This window comes from Rhinolophus sinicus, chromosome 14 (genome assembly GCF_057876585.1).
Source record: "Rhinolophus sinicus isolate RSI-liver-muscle chromosome 14, RSI-T2T, whole genome shotgun sequence".
Lineage (NCBI taxonomy): Eukaryota > Metazoa > Chordata > Mammalia > Chiroptera > Rhinolophidae > Rhinolophus > Rhinolophus sinicus.
Window position 1 is genome coordinate 63,706,036 of NC_142514.1, and position 19,466 is coordinate 63,725,501.

Genomic DNA, 19,466 nt, shown 5'->3' on the forward strand with positions numbered 1-19,466 from the left:
ACGTGCTAGCCTCCTCGTTATTGGACTGTCTCAGGGCTCATCCTCGCACTGGAGCTTTTTTTTTCCTCTTTTAACCCACACCCTTGTCTTGGATGAATCTGTCCAGACTCGTGGCTTTACATGCTATCTATTTCCCTGGCCTGGACTTCTCCCACAAAATCCAGAGCTGTATATCCATTTGACGACTTAATGTCTCCACTGGGATGTACAAGAGGCATCTCAAATTTAAACATGTTTAAAATTGAGTCCCTCCCAAACCCATACTTCCAATCACTTTGCTTCTAGCTTCTCGCCTCAGTCATCTCTCTTTCTCCCTCTCTCTCCAGTCCACACCCAGTCTGTGAGCAAATCTTGTTGACTCTACCTTTAAAATACACACAGACGCCAATCGCTTCTCTCCTCCCTCACTGCTGCTATCATGGTCCCAGCCACCATCAGCCTAGGACTAGTAGTGACCTCCTCACTGTTCTCCATGCATTTACGTTGCCCCCTTCCGTCTCTCTCCACAGCACTAGATGATAACATTAGGGGGGAGTCAGAGGCTGTTATTCTCCTCCGCGGCTTCCTGTCGCAGAGGATGAGCCAAAAGCTTCACTGTGACTTTCATGTCCTTGTGTGATGAGACCCTCCACTGTCACCCTGGTTGCACCTCTGGTTCTCCTCCCCTCCATCACACCACCCTGCGGTGCTGGCCGCCTCCTACTCACCCAATATGCCAGGGCACTTGTGCTCACTGTTTTGCATTTTTCTCTGGTGATTTTCCCTAGTTTGTCTTTACATGTTTGCTCAAAGAAAAAAAGAAAAAGATGTTTTGAGTGCCTATGCTGTGCCAGGGACTACAGTTTCAAACAGCGTGTTCAGGTTAGGTCTTACTGGGAAGGTGACGCTTATAAAAAGACCGGAGAGGGTGAGGGATTTTGCCCCGTACTCTTCTGGGAGCAGCATGTTCTGTAACCCAGTCCCCTAGCTCCACTCTAGCTAACTTCAGCTTAGGTGTCCGGGGCAGAACTGGGCTGTGTTGGCCACCCCTCAGTGCAAAGGAACTTGGAACTACAGAGAACAGGAGTGTCATCATTGCATGACTGAAACCATTACCTGGGGCTGGCACATTGTTTTCTCAAACAAAAGCAAGGTTTTATTAGCATAGAAAAAGGGGGTAATGGATAGTGAGTGTCTGCCTTAGGGTTATCAAGTGAAGAGCTTAGTATAGCACCTGGCATATAGCAAGCAGTAAATATGTCTGCTATTATTTTATCTAATTTATAAATACAACATGACTTTATTATTCTTCTCATAGAAACTAAAACATGGCATTCTTCTTGGTTATGATAGCAGTTATTATTGGTTCAGTGTGATATTTGCATTGGGTGTTTATAACCTCAGTTTTTCCAGGTCTCATCATCTCACCTCCTATAGCTACCAATGAGATCACGTAAACAGCGGTAGCCCAAATTTAATGGGATCTTGCCCCACCTGCATATCGGGTAGCTCATCCTCTGCAAAGAGCCTCCAGGTGTGTCCTCTAGTCCCTGGGATGAATGTGGAACCTGAGTCTGAATCCCAGCTTCATCACCCTGTACTGCGTGCAAGCTGCACAGGCCCCTAAGTCTTAATTACATCATCTGTAAAATGGGGATAATAATTGTACCTACCTTATACAAAGACAATGTATATAAAATACCTGGCAAATAGCTGGTACTTAATAAATGTAGCACCTCCCTTTCTTGCTTGGTCTCAGGTACACACACACACACACACACACACACACACACACACACACGAGAGAAACCATAGTGTTTGTTTTCTGTCCTAAGCAATAACCTCTGATTTTAACATCTTTGTCATTAATAATAATAGGAGCGCTTCTCACTCTCAAATATGACTTAAGCAGGGGCTCTGCATGCCGAGTTTAATATTAACCTTTGATCATTTTAAAATGAGATCAAGCATATTGGATGTAGTGTTTAAAATTTGAACAGTAGCTTTCTCTTTTGCAAAACTTAAAATGCTTATGGCTACTCAGGAAAATTAATCATTCTAATAATGCTTGATTTATTTAGATTATGTTTAATTATCACTCAGCTTTACAAATTTTTACCCACCAAGAAATGTTGCAGAGTTAAATGAGCTTATTTTCCGCCGCTCAGATAAACAACCATTGTCTGTGTGCACCTCAGATGAAAAGGCAATTGACTCCAGTAGATGGTGGCCCAGGTCCACTTCCGCAGCTTCACTAATTCACCACGGTAAATAATTAATATCGCCCTGGGCCCCCACCCCCAGAGCACTGCTCGGGGTAGGTGGAGTTCCGCTAGGTTGCTAGGTTGCTATTGCCAGGTCAAAGACTGTGTAACCGAGCAAGGACCCATGACGGAAATTAAATATCTTAGTGAAGGGCAAATTAAACCCTGTGTGATGAATTCACTCCTTTCATGGCTGATGGGATGTTTGAGGGTCTCAGGCTCTTGTAAAACACCTCCACACAATCAGAGTAGAATCCCAAACACCAAAGAAACCTACCACAGAAGTTTATTGGATAAACGATGGTTTAAAAAAAAAAAGTGTAATTAATTCCAAATGCTTTCTTGTTCACAAACAGGACATTAAAAATAGATGCGATAAGTATGGTAAATGATATAGGTTGTGTTTCCCTGCAGTAATGCCAGTGACCCAAACTAAAAGGACCGAAAATCAGGAGACTTTTTCTAAGTCTCCTGTCCATATTATATTCTAAGTTGTTTTTATTTTATTTTTCTTCAAGGAAGGAAAGAAGATGTAAAATAAAAGATTTCACATGACTAATTCAAATCTAAAATATGGCAAGTGTCTGCTTTATTTTAGCCTTAATAAACAAGCTAAATTAACAATTGAAATTGATAACTATTTTTCACTTTTAATGTTTTCTAGACTGCAAGGATCTAAATACAATAAATTTTTTAAAAGCATAAACTTCCAATTTTCCAGACAGTCTTTCAGAAGTGAACATGACACGGAAGAGTAGCAGCAGCACTGAGGGAGCCCATAGTTGACAGAAAGAACTGAGAGAACCTAAAGAAGTTCCTCTGATATTCTCCTATGAATATTCCTTAAAAGGAGTTTAGTAATCTCTCATTTTAAAATAAAAGTACAAAAAACAGTTCCAGTCAAGATGGCAAAGTAAGTAAATGCTGTTGCTTACCTTCTCTCATAACCACATCAAAATTACAACTAAACTACAAAACAACCATCATTGAGAATCACCTGAAATCTTGCTGAAATGAAGCCCTACAACTAGCAAGGACCTACAGCCAAGATTATGCTACCCAGCAAAGCTCTCATTTAGAATTGAAGGACAGATAAAGAGCTTCTTAGACAAGAAAAAGCTAAAGGAGTTCCTCACCATCAAACCAGTATTACAAGGAATCTTAGAGGGACTTAAGACAAAAGAAAATAAGTATGAGTAATAAAATGGCAATAACTATATACCTATCAACAATTATTTTCAATGTAAATGGATTAAATGCTCCAATAAAAGATAAGGTGGCTGAATGGATAAGAAAACAAGACCCTTACATATACTGCTGACAAGAGACTCACTTGAGATCAAAAGATGCACACAGATGGAAAGTAAAGGGAATGAAAAAGATATTTCATGAAAATGAAAACAAACAAACAAAAAGCTGGAGTAGCAATACTTACACTAGACAAAATAAACTTTAAAGCAAAGATTATAACAGGAGACAAAGAAGGACCTAGTAATCCCACTGCTGGGTATTTATCCAAAGAAAGCCCAAATACTACTTCAAGGGGATGTGCTCATCTATATGTTCATTGCAGCATTGTTTACAATAGCCAAAGTGTGAAACCTGGGTGTCCCTGAGTGGATGAATAGATAAAAAAGAGGTGATACAAAGACAGCTCCAAGATGGCGAAGTAGATAAACATTGTGCCTGCTTCCTTCCATGAACACATTAAAATTACAACTAAATTATAGAACAATCAATCTGGAGAACCATTTGAAGTCTGGCCGAACAGAAGTTTTATAACTGAGGATATAAAGAAGCCACGTTGAGACTTATATGAGGGGTGAAGATGCAAAACGGGCTAGCCCCAAACCTCCGTGTGGTGGTTGAGAACCTGGAAGGATATCTGAGCCATGGAGGTTCCCCCTGGAGGAGCCCCACACCAGCCTCCCCAGCCCAGAGTAGTGCCAGGAAAAGGGGTCCCCACAAAATCTGGCTGTGAAAAACAGTGGGGATACCAACATCCTGGTGGGACAGAAGACTGCAGGAAACCCAGACATCCTCTTAAATAGCCGGCGCATAAACTCTCTCACCCCAAGGCACTCACCCTGGGCTCCAGCAGAGGGATGGTGACTCCGGAGGCATTGGAGGCGTACAAGGGACAGACTGAGGCATGTGGCTTTGAGGCAGGGCTGGAAAACAGTCACCATTTTCCCTGTGTGGGTTCTCTTCGCCTGCGGTCGGCAGGCTGGTGCCATGTTTTCTGTGTTGAGCCCGCCCCCACAGGCCAAATGTGAATCTGATTGGTCTGGTGAGCTCCAATGCTCCACCCTGCTGACTCACTGGGAACCCGCCCCACCAACTCCCCGACTGCCGAGGCACTTTATCCTGAGCAGCCAGCTGCCCACATTGCACTCTTTCTTGGAAAATTATCGGAGCTCCTAAGGCCCCAGGTGGGCAGCAACGGGCCTCATTGTGCTCTGAGACTTTTGCTGAGTAGCTCCAGGCTCAGCACTAGCACCAAACCAGAGTCTCCATTAACCTGGTGACCACAACTCTTCCCACTCTAGTGATTCCCTGAGACCTTGCCTCTTCCCATCATGTACCACACAAGGCTTTATCTGTGGCTGAACCTTAAGGGAGCCGGCAGGTGGCAGCTGGCCTCAGGGTGTCTTGGCTTTTTGTAGAGTACCAGGCCTGGTACTGGTGGTAGCCGTCCTTGGTTTGCAGCGTGGCCTCTCCTACGTGCCTCCACCTTTAGCACAGGCAGCGAACAATTGTGGATAGCTTTATAGCTCCTACCAGTTAGTCCCTGGCCAATCACAGGCAATGGATGACCTAGGCCTGCACCAGAGTCCCTCCCAAGAGGCCCCAGAACCAACATACTTGGAGGTTGGCTACAGACCACAGCAGAGCCCTGCTCAATTAGCTTTCAAGTGGCACACACAAAGTGCGGTCTCAAGAGGCACCAGAGCCTGCTGGGGCAAACCCTACTCAGTGGGGTAAGACCCCACACACACAGCAGCCTGTAAGCCGTGGAGGTGGCCAAACCTCACAGCCAATCAGCCTGAGAGCCAATCCTACCCACTGACATGCCAATAGCAATCAAGGCTCATCTATAACAGGAGGGCACCCACAACCCATACAAAGAACATTCCTGGGACACCTGGAGCAGATGACCAGGGAGACTGTGCCAAGGCCCCCCAGGACCCCTACTACATAAGGCCACCCAGCCAAGACTGGGAGACATAGCAGATCTACCTAATACATAGAAACAAACATAAAGAGGCAGTCAACATGAGGAAACAAAGAAATATGTCCCAAATAAAACTCCAGAAAAAGAACTAAACAAAATGGAGGCAAGCAACCTACCAGAGACAGAGTTCAAAGCAATGATTATAAGGATTCTCAAGTTGAAGAAAATAGACATACAAGTACAGGAAGTGCAGAGAGTCCCAAACAAGATGAACCCAAATAGGCCCACACCAAGACACAATATAATTAGAATGGCAAATGTTAAAGAGAGAATCCTGAAAGCAGAAAGAGAAATGCAACTAGTAACTTATAAGGCAGCTCTCATTAGACTGTCAGCCGAGTTCCCAACAGAAACTTTGTAGGCCAGAAGGGATTGGCACAAAATGTTCAACGTGATGAAAAGCAAGGACCTACAACCAAGGGTTCTCTACACAGCAAAGCTATCATTTAAAATCAAAGGACAGGTAAAGAGCTCCCAGGTAAGAAAAAGCTAAAAGTGTTTATCATCACCAAACCAGTATTATAAGGAATGTTAGAGGAACTTCTTTAGGATGGAAAAAAAAAAGATCAAAATTATGAATAATAAAATGGCAATAATTACATATCTATCAATAATTATTTTCATTGTAAATGGATTAAGTACTCCAATCAAGACATACGAGTATACAATGGAATATTGCTCAGCCATGGAAGGTAATGGGTTCTTGCCGTCTGAGGCTTCATGGATGGACCTGGAAGGTACTGTGCTGAATGGAGTGTCAGACAAAGAAAGACAGATGCAATGTGATTTTGCTTACATATGGAATCTAAAGATGAAAACAAACCAAAAAGAAAAAAACAAGCAAACAAACCTGAAACACTCAGCTACAGAAAACATTTTGATGGTTGCCAGAATGGACAGGAGTTGGGGGTATGGATGAAAAAAGAGAAAGGTATTAAAAAGTACAAATTGGTTGTTACAAAGTAGATATGGGGATGTAGGGTATAGCAGAAGGAATATAGTCAATAATATTGTAATAATTATGTATGGTGCAGATGGGTACTAGATTTGTTGGGGTGTTGATGGAAGGGAGTTGGGGGAAAGGGTAAAAAAAGGTGAAGGGATTGAAATGTACAAACTGGTAGTTACAAAATAGTCATGGGGAAGTAAAGTAAAGCTTAGGGCATATATTCAATGATATGGTAATAACTATATATACTGCCAGGTGGGTACTAGACTAGTCAGGGGGATCGCTTCTTAAATGTTTAACCACTATGCTGTACGCCTGAAATTAATATAAAATAACATTGAATGTCAAAATAAATAAATAAATAAATAAACCGTATAAGTAAAAAAGAAACTCCTATATACATTGATTGTAACTTGGGAAATATTGTATATTCATATACTACAGGAATTTGAATTCTTAAACATTTTTTGGACAATATGATAATATGTTTAAAATGAAATATGATGCTAAAGCTTTTTTAAATAAAATAAAGTACAAATAAATGCTACCATCATTAACACCCTAGCATTTTAATAGGACGAGGAGACTGCATACTCACAAGTGAGACTGTAGAACCAAATGGAAGGCAAGTTTTCCCTGCAGATAGAGAAGAAGGCAGACCCTGCTGAGCATGGGAGGGAAAGGCAAGACTGGCTGGAATACTGAGGCTCAAGGTGCCAGAGGTGCCACGCCTGACCACGGGGGCTTGAGGAGGACAGGATTTATTAAGAGATGGGAGAATTGCTGAATTTTGGTCACTTTGTAGATTAACCAAGGTGCCCAATGGCAGCAATTGCCTAGCAATTACCTGGGCAATCTTCGTATGTTGTTTTTGGCTCCCACTACACAGTTCATAGCTCAGCATTGCCATTTCCTGCTCCTTTTGACAAAGGACCCCAAAGTTCATCCTGTGACATTTGGTCACTATAGGAGGAAACAATAGGAGGTAATTGTTAGGAAATAACATCCTGTACTTCTCATGTTTCCATAAAAGGGAGGGAATTCTTCTCCACCTCTCTTAAGAGGAAAGAATATGGGAGGATCACTCCCAGCTTCTTGCTGCCTCCCTCGTTTACTGTTCCCCAAGTCACAAAGCTGACTCATCTGAGTGGTGAATTAAGCAGGACTTAAGCATGCTTGGCTGGGTGCCTTCTGTTTCTCTCACCCACAGTGCCAGCACATGTTTTGTTTGTTTGTTTTTTGTAGCACTGACAGGCTTTACCCCTACCAGGAGAAGCTTGGTTTAAAATCAACTCTGCCAGGGACTGGGTGGAAATGATCAGATCACAGGGGAAGAAGGAAGAAGCACACTTGGCCATAGGTCCAAGCCATGTTCTTGAGTTTACTTTTATCGGTAGTAAACCTGGTCTTTTGACCTCCCTACATCTGGCTCCTGTATCTTGGTTCTCACTTCAAAAGGGAAAGATAGGTGTGTTGTTGGTCTCCTACCACACCTATGTTATCATAGAGGTATAGTTTGGAGAAAGATATGCTGGTAGGAGAGAGATAAAAGAATAAGAGGAAACAAAATGAAAATGTGGTCAGGGCCGTAGCTCTGCGAAATCCCCAAAGTAGAAACTCAGGACATGGGGATTGGGCTTTGGCTCTGTTCCTGCCAGAGTGGGGCCTTCAGGGCAGCTGGGGTTGACAAGAGAAGGCTTATGAAGCATGGGCCCCACTTGGGACACAATTTCAGACGGGCTGCAGACAGACTCTGCTTAACCTTGCTATAGGAAACACTTCACCTCTCTCCATTGCCAATTCAAGGTGAGGCTTAGGCAACTCTGGATGTGGGGCTTTTGTCTCTTGAAAAGAGAACAGCCTGGTGTCATCTGTGTGTCCAGACTTTTCTTATGTCCCAATATTTGTGATAGAAAAAGGGGACTATAACTCAGTATTTCCCAAAGTATGGTATGCATGCCAAGGTATACGTTATGAATTTATTTTAGTATATAGGAAGAAAATATGGTTATCGTGTTTATGACAAATGATACTGCTTTTCCATTTATGGTATCAATATGAAGTTTGACTCCAAAGATTAATTTAAAAAATATATTTTAGAGAAAATAAGAAAATATTCCACGTACTACTTGAATATGGTAGAAATTGTGAAGGTTGTTTGTGAGTGACGGAAGTCTGAGGTAGCTAAAAGTAATGTGGAAAGGATCACTAGATATCCAAAATACGCATTGCTTTTTAGACATTATTAATAGCAATGTTGGATCTTTCTAACCGTGATGAAACATAGGATTTGTGAATTTATATATTATGTAACTCTTTTAGAAGTTAATTATAATCACACAAAGTTCATCTCCAAATTAATTTTTTGGCTTCCAAAATGACACGTAGTGAAGTGGACTGAAGTCTAACTGGCTTTAAAATGTACCCAAAATTACATATACACAATGGAATATTACTCAGCCATAAGATGAAGTACTGCCATTTGCAACAACATGGATGGATATTGAGATTATCATGCTAAGCGAAAGAAATTAGAGAAAAAAAGTCGAGAACCATATAAAACTGAAAGCAACAAACCAACAAGACAAAGAAACAAAACTCATAGACACAGACAGCAGTTTAGTTGTTACCATAGTGTAATGGGGAGGGAGAGGTGATAAAAGAGGGAAAAGGGGATCAAATATATGGTGATGGAAGAACCGACTTTGGGTGGTGAACACATAGGGCAATATAAAGATGATGTATTATAGAAATTCACACTTGAAACCTATATAGTTGTACCAAGCAATGTTACCCCAATAAATGTAATTTAAAAATGAAACTAGAAAAAAAAGTACCATAAGTTAAAACACAATGGTGGATAGATATATGATAAAATATAGCAAAATATTTACAATTATAGACTCTAACTGGTAGATATATGGGTGTTTACTGTATACTTCTCACCTTTTCTTTATATTTAAAAATGTTCAGAATAAAATGTTGATGGAAAAAGACACGAAGGCACCTTCTTTTATGTATTGTGTGGTTGGCTTTACAGCCAAGTTTTGACATTGAGTACAGATCAAACACAGAGTCATAACCTTCGACAGACTGCACATTATGCTCTGACATTTCTTATCTGCCAGTTTAGACAAGCTGTTTTCACTGACTTAATGATCCAAACTTGCTCATAGGTTAAAATGTGGGTTTTACAATGGCTACAGGGAGGAAAAGTTAGGCAAGAACAGATTCAAACAGGCTGGCAACCTGCATCCCTTTTCTTGAAAAAAGGTCAAGAACAAGGGGTCACTGTTCAATATCTGCAGCTGTGAAAAAATGTGAGCTGCGGGCTTGCTATCTCATAACTTTCACAAAAACATCTTGAATGTGAGTGTCTGTCTGTTTTCTTGATTTAATATCCATTGTACTTTTCTAAAGTTGGAATTTTAAACTCTCCTTGAAAGAGTTTAGTTTGAAGGTAGAATTTCCAAAGTATGTAGCATATTGAGGCCAACACCAAGTTTGCATTACATAAATACCTCCATTGAGCAAAAAAAAGAAAGATGAACTCAAATGACTTAAAAGCATGCCAATGGCCTTATCAAACAAATAAGGATTCAGTTCACCCAACTCAGGGGCAATATTTAGGCATTTTTCTCACTTGCTTAAAACAAACACTTGACATTGAGAAAAATAAAAACATTAAATGTAGCATCAGTTTCCCAAAGTGGCCTCTGCTATTCTATTAAGAGTTCTATTTATAGGGTTTGTTCAACTTGATGAAAATGTTTTCTTTTAATAAGATGAAAAATAGGTTTTCCCAGTGCTAGCAAAAAGTGCACACTAAAGTGAATTAGGCCAAAATTAAGAGGACATTTTTTTGGCTCACAATATTTGTAAAGAAACAAATGATACATTTTAACAAAAGTATTTTAGAGATGCACTTCTTTCTTATGGTGAGATGCACTTTGTCATACACGTTTAAATAATTGTTTCTACTGAACTCTGCGGCAAAAAATTACCACAAAAAAATTACCCAAAATTTACCAACCCACTAACTTTTTGTCAGTTATTTTCCTAAGTCCACTCTAGGTCCAAAAGAAACATGTCATTAAAATAAGTACATATATATATATATACATACACACACACACACACACACACACACACACACACACACATATTCGTGTTTTCCCGAAAAAAAGACCTAGCCAATCAGCTCTAATGCGTTTTTTGGAGCAAAAATTAATATAAGACCCGGTATTATATTGTATTATAATGACCCGGTCTTATAGTATAATAAGTATAGTACTATAGTATAATAAGATGAGTATAGTATTATAGTAAAATAAGACCGGGTCTTATATTAATTTTTGCTCCAAAAGATGCATTAGAGCTGATTGTCCGGCTAGGTCTTATTTTGGGGAAAACACGGTACATATGTATACCGGGATGCCAAAAAATGTACACAAGTGGACACTTTGGCCAACGTTGCTCAAGCAGTAGTTCGCCTTAATCAGAAGTGTCTGGACGCTGGTGGTAACCACTTTGAGCACCTCTTGCAATTGCAGAAGTCAAACGTGACTTGTATTCATCTTTTGTTATCAGTATATATTCAGTATTACAATTTTAATAGTTTTTTCCTTTCTTAAAATGTATATACACTTTTTTGGCACCCTCTGTATATATATATATCATTATTTACTTAACCACAGATAATTTATTGCTCATGAGTGAATATTTGAAAAATTAAAGACACTCATTCTCTGAGAATCCCTTTACATTTATTCATTTATTAATAAGCTGACTGTCTGTCTTCTATGTTATAGTTCCAAGGCATATGGCAATAAACTAGATATACAAGGTCTCCACTGCCATGGAGATTACATTCTAGAAGGGTGTTTATGGATAATAAACAAATCAACAAGATCATTTCAGATAGTGATAAATACCTTGTGAAAATAAATTAGGGTGATATGACAGTGACAATGGGTGTGTATATATTTTTTTAAGTTTTTCTCCTTAAATTTAGTTTAAATGTAAACATTTTCCAAAGTTATAAATGTTTAATCAAACAGTACCATAATGATTTGGTACTTGTTAGGAGAAACAGAACTCCCCATGTTCTTCCCCTCGCCCTCACCCCGTTCTCAAAGCAGGTTACTGATTGAGTTTTCAGAGGAGCCTCTGAAGTGATGTTTGAGCAGAAAAGTGAAATGACAGAAAAAGAGCTACCTAAGTAAAACTGTATGAGCATTGTAGACAGAAGGAACGGCAAATGCCAATATCCTTAGACAGGGGTGAGGTCCTCAGTGTTGCTAGAGCACGGAGAGAGAGCAAAGGGAAAAGGGCTAGGAAGTGATGTGGTTTATCTTTTTATAAGATTACTTTAGCTTCTATGGATAGAATGGATTGTGGGTGTGGTGAGAGGAGAGTGAGAGCAAAGAGATGAAACAGGAAGAGATTGAGATGTTAGTGGTTTGGACTAGAGAGTTAGTGCACAGAATCAGGATACAGAGTAGTGAGAACTGTTGATGGGTATGGGGAGTGAGACAGATTCCAATTTCAGAGCAACAGGATGAGATGGAGACTAGGGAAGTGTTGTGAATATTTTTCACTGCAAAGCCTGCCCAGTATCTGAAGCCTCTTCTTATATCCATAGAATTTACAGTTGTGCAAGTTTTGGAGAAAGGATATTAGGTGATTGTTCTCTGACTCCTGGAAGTTGGGACCCAATCTGACACTTCCATCAGGGACTTTGAATCCAGAATGATGCAGAGGAGCAGAGATGTTTTAGAAGTAATTTCAGGGGTCCACCTGGAGTGGGGGTGTTGTGCTTGGTGGCAGTGGCAACAGCTGCAACACCCTAATAAGGCATAGCCTTGGTTGCTGTCATTCTGATCACCTAACCTCTGTTCTACTTGGTTTCCAAGTCCATTTCTGCAGCTTTCCCATTTAAAAAAAAAATTAAAAATTGAAGATTGACTTACGTAAAAGACACAAATCTTCACTATGCAACTTTTATGCAAACACCTATGAAACGTCCCACTTCGATTAAGATATAAAACATGTTTAGCACCCTAAAACAGCCTTCCCTCTGACACTGTATTTTTTTTTTTAAAGAAATTCAATTTCTGCCTGAGTTAACCAGGCAGTTTTTAGCTGAGTCAGAATGCAATCAAGAACTCTGATTTCTGGAATTTCAATGTTTACCAAATATGAGCCTTACTGAATTAAAAATGAACACTGAGGAGGGAAAAGAGTGAAAGATCATTCCTTTTTGCACCACAGTCCTCGGGTCCATAAGACTCAAATAAGCACCTATTATTATTATTAAACATGATACAATTTTATCACTATCCAAGAACCTAAAAATTGGTGTTTTTAAATTATAAAATCCTAAGACTCAGTCATTGTGTGGTCTGGAACTAAATTCTTTTCAGGAACCATACCACTACCCCTACCTGTTTCTTTAGGGTCCCTAATATAAAGCTACACAATCTGAAATTTTCCAAGGACAGTTATGAACCGTTGCTTAAATATATATGAAGTCTTCTTGCTTTCTTATTCTTGCAATGATTCTATCGCCAGCATTACCAGGTACCAAAGCATTAGTATTTCTGGTTAACAGGAGTTTATAAGACATTTTGATAACTACTATGTTAAAACAGCAACACAGTCTAAGGAGCTCATTTTAAAAATACAGTGAAATTATCTCCATCTCATTTGATGGTATCTCCATCCTTTGCTTAGGCCTTATTCCTTTCTCTCACAGTCCATTGGCAGATACTTCTGGCTCACACTTCCAAAGTACATCCAGAATGCAACCATTTCTCATCACCTGCATTGCTTCTTCCCTGGTCTGAATCACTATCTTTCTTGCCTGGATTACTGCAAAACTGGACGCTAGAAGAAAATAGAGAAACTCTTCAAAGTTCTAAAGGAAAAATGAGTTTGAACCTAGAACTGCAAGTCCAATCAAAATGAAATATGAAGACATAACGGCCTTGTCAGACAGGCAAGGACTCAAAGCTCATCTCCCATGAACCATTTATGTGTGTGTGATGGTGTGGGAGGGTGGGTAGGGAAGGGGTTCTTATAAATATACTTCAAATCAAGAAAGAGTGGGATACAAACAATAAAAAGAAGACAGGCGTGCAAAGAAAACATATCCCAGGATGATAGCTAAAAATCACTTTGTCCAAGTTTGAGAAAGTTGATTAAGAAACTTAAAATAATTTTAGGGTTATAGTGAAAATATTTTTCTTCTGTTAAATAAAAGGCAAGAAAATACTTCAGGAATCCCAGGATGAGAGCTATAACACTCTGAACAAACTTGTAATTCAATAGTATGATAAAAGAAGTGTTTAGTGAAGAAAGCATTTTTCTTCTGACCAAAAAAGAAAAAAATAGCAATTACTCCAGGGAAAAACAAAAATCTCCAAAAGCCATGACTCAATTATGAAGCAAGTAACACATAGCATGATTTGGAGAAGTTGATGGCTATAAGATAAAATAACCCATTAAATCAGCACAGACTTTAGGATATAAGATGGGATATGAAGGAGATAAAATCACCTGGCTTACCTCTGAATACTTTTGCATAACCTAGCACATAGCTGCTAATCATTGATTTATAGTGTTTAGAATCAATACATAAAGGAAAAACCTAACTTTTTATATATCTATTTTTGTCGATTATATAAACTAATAGTATAACTTAAAGAAGTTAGGAGGTAAAGGGCAGTAATGAGTTGGAAAGAAAGTACAGGGTGGGTCATTTCCACAGTGGGAGTCAAGAGATACTGTTTAAACCTGGTGGATCAAGAAATAAACATTACTAGTTGAAGTTATAAAGGAAACCAAAAGAACTAAAAACAAAATGGGGAGAAGAAATGGAGTGAGCTAAATTGCTTGTCATTCATAATGAACAATCAACAGACTCTGCTTAAATTACAAATTAAGAAACAGCAGCAAAAACCTCAAGTGATGGAGGTAGTACCTGAAGAATAAAAAAATGGTGTACACCTGAAATTTATATTATGTTATTAATTAATGTTACCTCAACAAGTTTTTTTTTTAAAGTGGTTGTTACCTCTGAGAAATGGCACTGGTGTAGAGATGGTAGGGAGGAATACTTTTACTTTTTAGTTTCTATCCACCTGAATTACTTAAAATTTTTATTCAGGTACATGCATGAAAATTAAAATTGTTCGTAATCCTAAAAAAAATTAGGGCTGGCAGGCTTTGAAAAAAATGACAACTGACAGTCTAACAGTGTAGCAAGATCTTAGGAGATTATAAAAAGCAGGTACAAAAACTCAAAAAAGACGAATTAAAAAGCCATTTAAAATAAAGGCACAAACTTACTGAGCTCTACTGAATACAGCAGAGTCAATCAAAGAGGTTTATATTTTTGACTCTGATTTAGACAACAAAAATGCTTAATATTTTCTATTTAAAATGGCAGAGATTAACTTTAAAACTATTCCCATCCAAAATAATATAACAAAATAAGTGTGGCCCATAAAGTATATCAGACTCTGGAAAATTCAATTTTGGACAAAAACAAGGTGATTACATATATTTATGGATAACATATGATGGTCCATACTTTCACATGTTTGTTTAAAAAGAATGACCATAAAATAAGTGATCCTTAAAATCATTATAATTAATAGCATGACACCAAGGTAATAATATTTTAATAAAACTTTTACATTTCTGGAACAACTTATTCAATTCATACAATATACATGATATAACAAACAAAAGGAAGAAGACTGAGACAGTATTCTTACAAATTATTTAAAGTATATTTCTTTTGACTGTTTACTCAATATATATACCTGTCACAAATTCTTTTGGTATTCTTCTGAACTGTTATACAAAGCTTTAAAAAATGAAAATTTCATATAAAAATAGTTATTTATCTGTTTTTTTAACAATTGAGTTTTCAAATTAAATAACAAGGTATTCTGTTTACCAATGTATATTGCATAGAAATAGATAAATACTTTAATATTTAGAAAAATATCAAGAAGTCAGGTTTTTAATGGCTGCTACATCTTTAAGTTGGTAATTGAAATTTTACTTATAATTTTAAAATTACACGTTCTGTAGGTATAAAAGTTTTAAAAAATACATTCCAATTTTATAAAAAAGGCTTCTAAGTGTACATTTTCAAACACTGCTGTGATTGCTATAATGACTACCTTGTAAATATACTTAGCCAAAATAAGTTAAAAATTAATAATGTAGTATGCTGGCAAGATTTCTTTAGAAACAAATGAGGGTAATTATAAAGTCAATGTTATAAATGTACTACTACAAATAAATACGCTTTATGAATAATTACTTTTTTAAAAAAAGCAGAACATAAAAATGCATAGAATAAGTGAAGATTTTTATAATCTGTCACCAGCGCAGAAATCTGGGCACTTAATCCTCTAAAAAGTTAGAGAATTTCAATTTAAAAGATGATTTCTTACATATTGTGTGTTTCTGTAAATCAAAAAAAGAAAATCTATTATTTCTATTCAGATGCGTCTAGTGTTTTGGTTCATGTGTTTCTATGCAACTCCTTTAACTTAAATGTTCTTTCCCTGAAAAAGACATTTTTAAGCTAATGATTTTGGCCTCATGACATATATAGTTTAAAGATACATGTGATTCTGCAGCCAATTGCTCCCCCCCATTCTAATACCTATACATATATGTACTTATAAATATATACATATTTTCAGGATTATAAAAATACTTAATTTTTATAAGCTTAAATAATTACTGAATGTTAATACAGAATACATTAATATTTGCATAATTTTACTTTTATTTATAAAAAGGTTTTCTTATAGCAGCATTTGCATTGCAAATGAATGTGAACAAATGATGTTGCCGTGTACATGGCCTCATACTGCAAATCTAACTGAGCAGCTGCAATGCTCCTCTAAAAAGAACATGTGTTGCAGCTACAGAAGAGCAATTCCTATAAAATACAAAAATCTTAAGAGGCTAATAACTTATCTGAACCTTATAAGTGCATTTAAAGTTATCTCCATAGAATTGGCAAGACTTATTACAACATTCACAAACAGTCCAGGTGATTTTTACCCCAAGTAAAATTTTCTAATGAGATAAGTAAAAATTATATTAATGAATAGTATTTTTAATTGAATCACATTAACTTATTAGAAATTAAGTGGAAGTTTCAAGAATAAAAAAATAAAAACATTACTGTGAGAGGTATAAGAAAGTGAGAAAGATTTGAAAGTTAAAAACATTATGAAAAATCAAATAAAAAAAATCTCAATCTCAAACACTCATAGTAAGCTTGTTTTTGTTGAGCTCACGCTCCAGATTTCCAATCAAAGTATCAATACTGTCTTGTAGATCTTTGAGATTGACTTTTCGATCCACTGTAGACTCAATTGTCTGCATTGTCAAGTATGTCTGAAATGTGCACTCTTTGGACATGGGAACTGGCTGTTCAATCATTATATCTGGTCCATACATTTTGCTGCAATTTTCTCCATTTTCTTTATCTTCTGAAGGGACGTCATCATAATCCACATCACTTAAATTTTCCTTTGTACTTAAAAAGTAATTTTCTCCACAGCTGCTCCAGTCTCCCGCATACCGATTACTAAGCGGACTGTCTAATCTGGTTTGCCGCGGCCTAACTACTCTTGACGAATCAGTACCACTCAAATTTAACATGTAAGGTGGTTCTTTCTTCCTCCTCAAATAATTTAGAGAAGACTTGTGCTCTGGGAACAAATCATCCGTTGATTCTCTGACAGTTAAACGTTGCACTAGAAACAAACAATAAATTTGCTTTGTGAGAGTAATCCAACTGGTCTTAAAAAAACAGAGCTAAAGATAAGCTATTTAATAATCAACTATAAAACATGCATTAAAACAAAAACATGCACACTATCAAAAGAAAGCATTCCATAATTACTTTTTTTCTATCACCAGACATAATCAAGATTAGGGACAGAAGCAAGTAGAATGCTCAGTGATGGTAATTCATGCTGTATCATAACATCCCCAAACAAATCAAATTTCCACTGTTGATTAACTTTCTGTGCAAGTTAATTATTATCTAGCTGTAATTCAAATGGTAGCTAGGCTGGTAGCTTCTAAATTAAAAGCTACAGCAAAAAGCAGGCAAGGCATGTTGGTGTACAAACAAAACAAAACAAAAAGTTCCTTTGTCTGCAAACATCCAAATGAGGCAAAGGCATCTAAAGTGCTCACTCTAAAAGTTCTGACCTTTGTGGGGTTTTTTTGCAGTTCCATTAGCAGCAGTGTCATAATTTACTTTACTAAGCAGCCCAAATTTCACTTTGATAAAATGCACAAATACTAGACTTGATCACTTGTTACCTGAGTTCGATTATACAGCATTAGCTACTAATAGTCTTCATTTATTGCCTGAAAATAGTACAGATATTTTATTTTCCAATTCTAGTTAGGTATCTAACAATCTCAAATAACATTCCTCCTATCAAGATTATTTCTTCTAAGGGTATGCATTGTGCTAGCCACACAGATTACCATAGAGACACACATTATTTCCTAACAAACCAAGGCTTCACCATTTGCTCTTTTCTGTAGATTGAACAAAACATTTGTCTAAGGCTCTTCTGTATATAAAACAAACTTAATATAAATATTGAGACATAACTATTAAAACCTGTCCATAATACCTTTCTCTTTCTGCTTGTTTATTCTCTGTTAATAAGTAGCTCTCCATTTATGCTTCCCTTTTCTAAGATAAAGGGAACTTATTTTCAGATAACCCACCAACTTTGCTCTCTCCAAGATACACTGAATGCTTGTTTACTATTGCACAAAATCAAATAATTGAAAAATAATACAAACATGTATACAGTTCTAGTTTTCCAGACTTACAGTGATATTCATAGTATTTTTCAGAAATCACATAATTTTTTACATAGATTTTAAAATACTTGATAACTGTATATAGGTATGTTTTTAACATTTCTACTTATCCGCATTTTCATAATGGTTGTCATATAACATTATGAATAGCTAAAAGCTCCTAACTTAAAATTTTGTACAAAATAAAGGTCTGGTATTACTTTAAATTGACCGTTAATAACAGTATTAATACAGACTGTCCCATACCATTAACTGATGTAACTGCAGAATGGATATCTAAATTTTTGCACTGTTTAATTATTTATGTTCCCTTTTCTCCTCTAGCTGATCTCCACTAACTCTCCTTGCTGTTCTCCCTTCATTTTCTGGCTTTTCTTGTTCTTCTTAGTGCTTAAGTGTCCTGCCTGTTGTTTTTGCCAACCCAGATCTGCTAACCTTGAGGTCACCTGTTTTGTGATCCAAAGTAAAATATTTTTGACTCTGTTTAAGCTTGTCTAACTGTGCCTTCATTCTCTGACATTTACCTGCAAAACTCAGGTTTATTTTGTTGCCACTTCCTTAAAGGCATTTAACCAAGTCCTTATCAAACATTACTTTGTGTCATTTTCTTGGAAATTATTTACAAAACCAATTATAATGATATTTATATCTTTTAGACTAAAACTTCAACTCTGAAAAATTAACTTCACTCTTTAAACTACCGATGGTGGAATGGTTTCCTATTAATTATGCAGAGAAAATGGCTAATTTTAACCTCAAAAGAAAAGTCCCAGTTTCCCTGCACTGCTGACTACCCACCTTCAACAGAATAAAATGAAAAGTGCAGTCTATAAGGCTGCTGAAAAACTTTCAAAATATAATGGTAAGTTAAGTACTAAGAAACTGACTTTTCTTATCTTGTTTTCTGCCAATAGATTTATATTGTTAATCACCATAAAAATATAAAATAGTTCAGAGTATAATTGCCTTATTTAACAGAACATATTGTCTAGTTAGTGACAAGTACTCTGTTAGGACCTGGCAGATAAGGGTAAGTAAAGTGTAGTCCCTGATCTCAGGAAGTTTAGTTTAGTGAGAAAAATGAAACAAAAAGGATTAGGGAAAATTAATAGCTTTTCCAAAAAACTTGTCCCACATCTACTCATCA

The 19,466-nt window shown here is 37.2% G+C and overlaps 1 protein-coding gene across 2 annotated transcripts in view; it reads right to left on the reverse strand.

Annotated features, from left to right (window-relative positions):
• Window positions 1-15,097: 15,097 nt before the first annotated feature.
• The window catches only part of SYDE2 (synapse defective Rho GTPase homolog 2), a 36,072-nt gene continuing 31,703 nt past the window's right edge, over window positions 15,098-19,466 (reverse strand). The window contains exons 7-8 of one of the 2 annotated variants that reach the window (XM_019710207.3): window positions 17,801-17,848; window positions 17,085-17,223 (exon numbers count right to left, since the gene is read on the reverse strand). In XM_019710207.3, coding sequence (XP_019565766.3) covers window positions 17,838-17,848 — 11 coding nt within the window. In that variant the 3' untranslated portion in view covers window positions 17,085-17,223; window positions 17,801-17,837. Of the gene's footprint in view, window positions 17,224-17,800; window positions 17,849-19,466 lie in introns of both variants that reach the window. The other variant, XM_019710206.3, reaches the window with a different exon arrangement.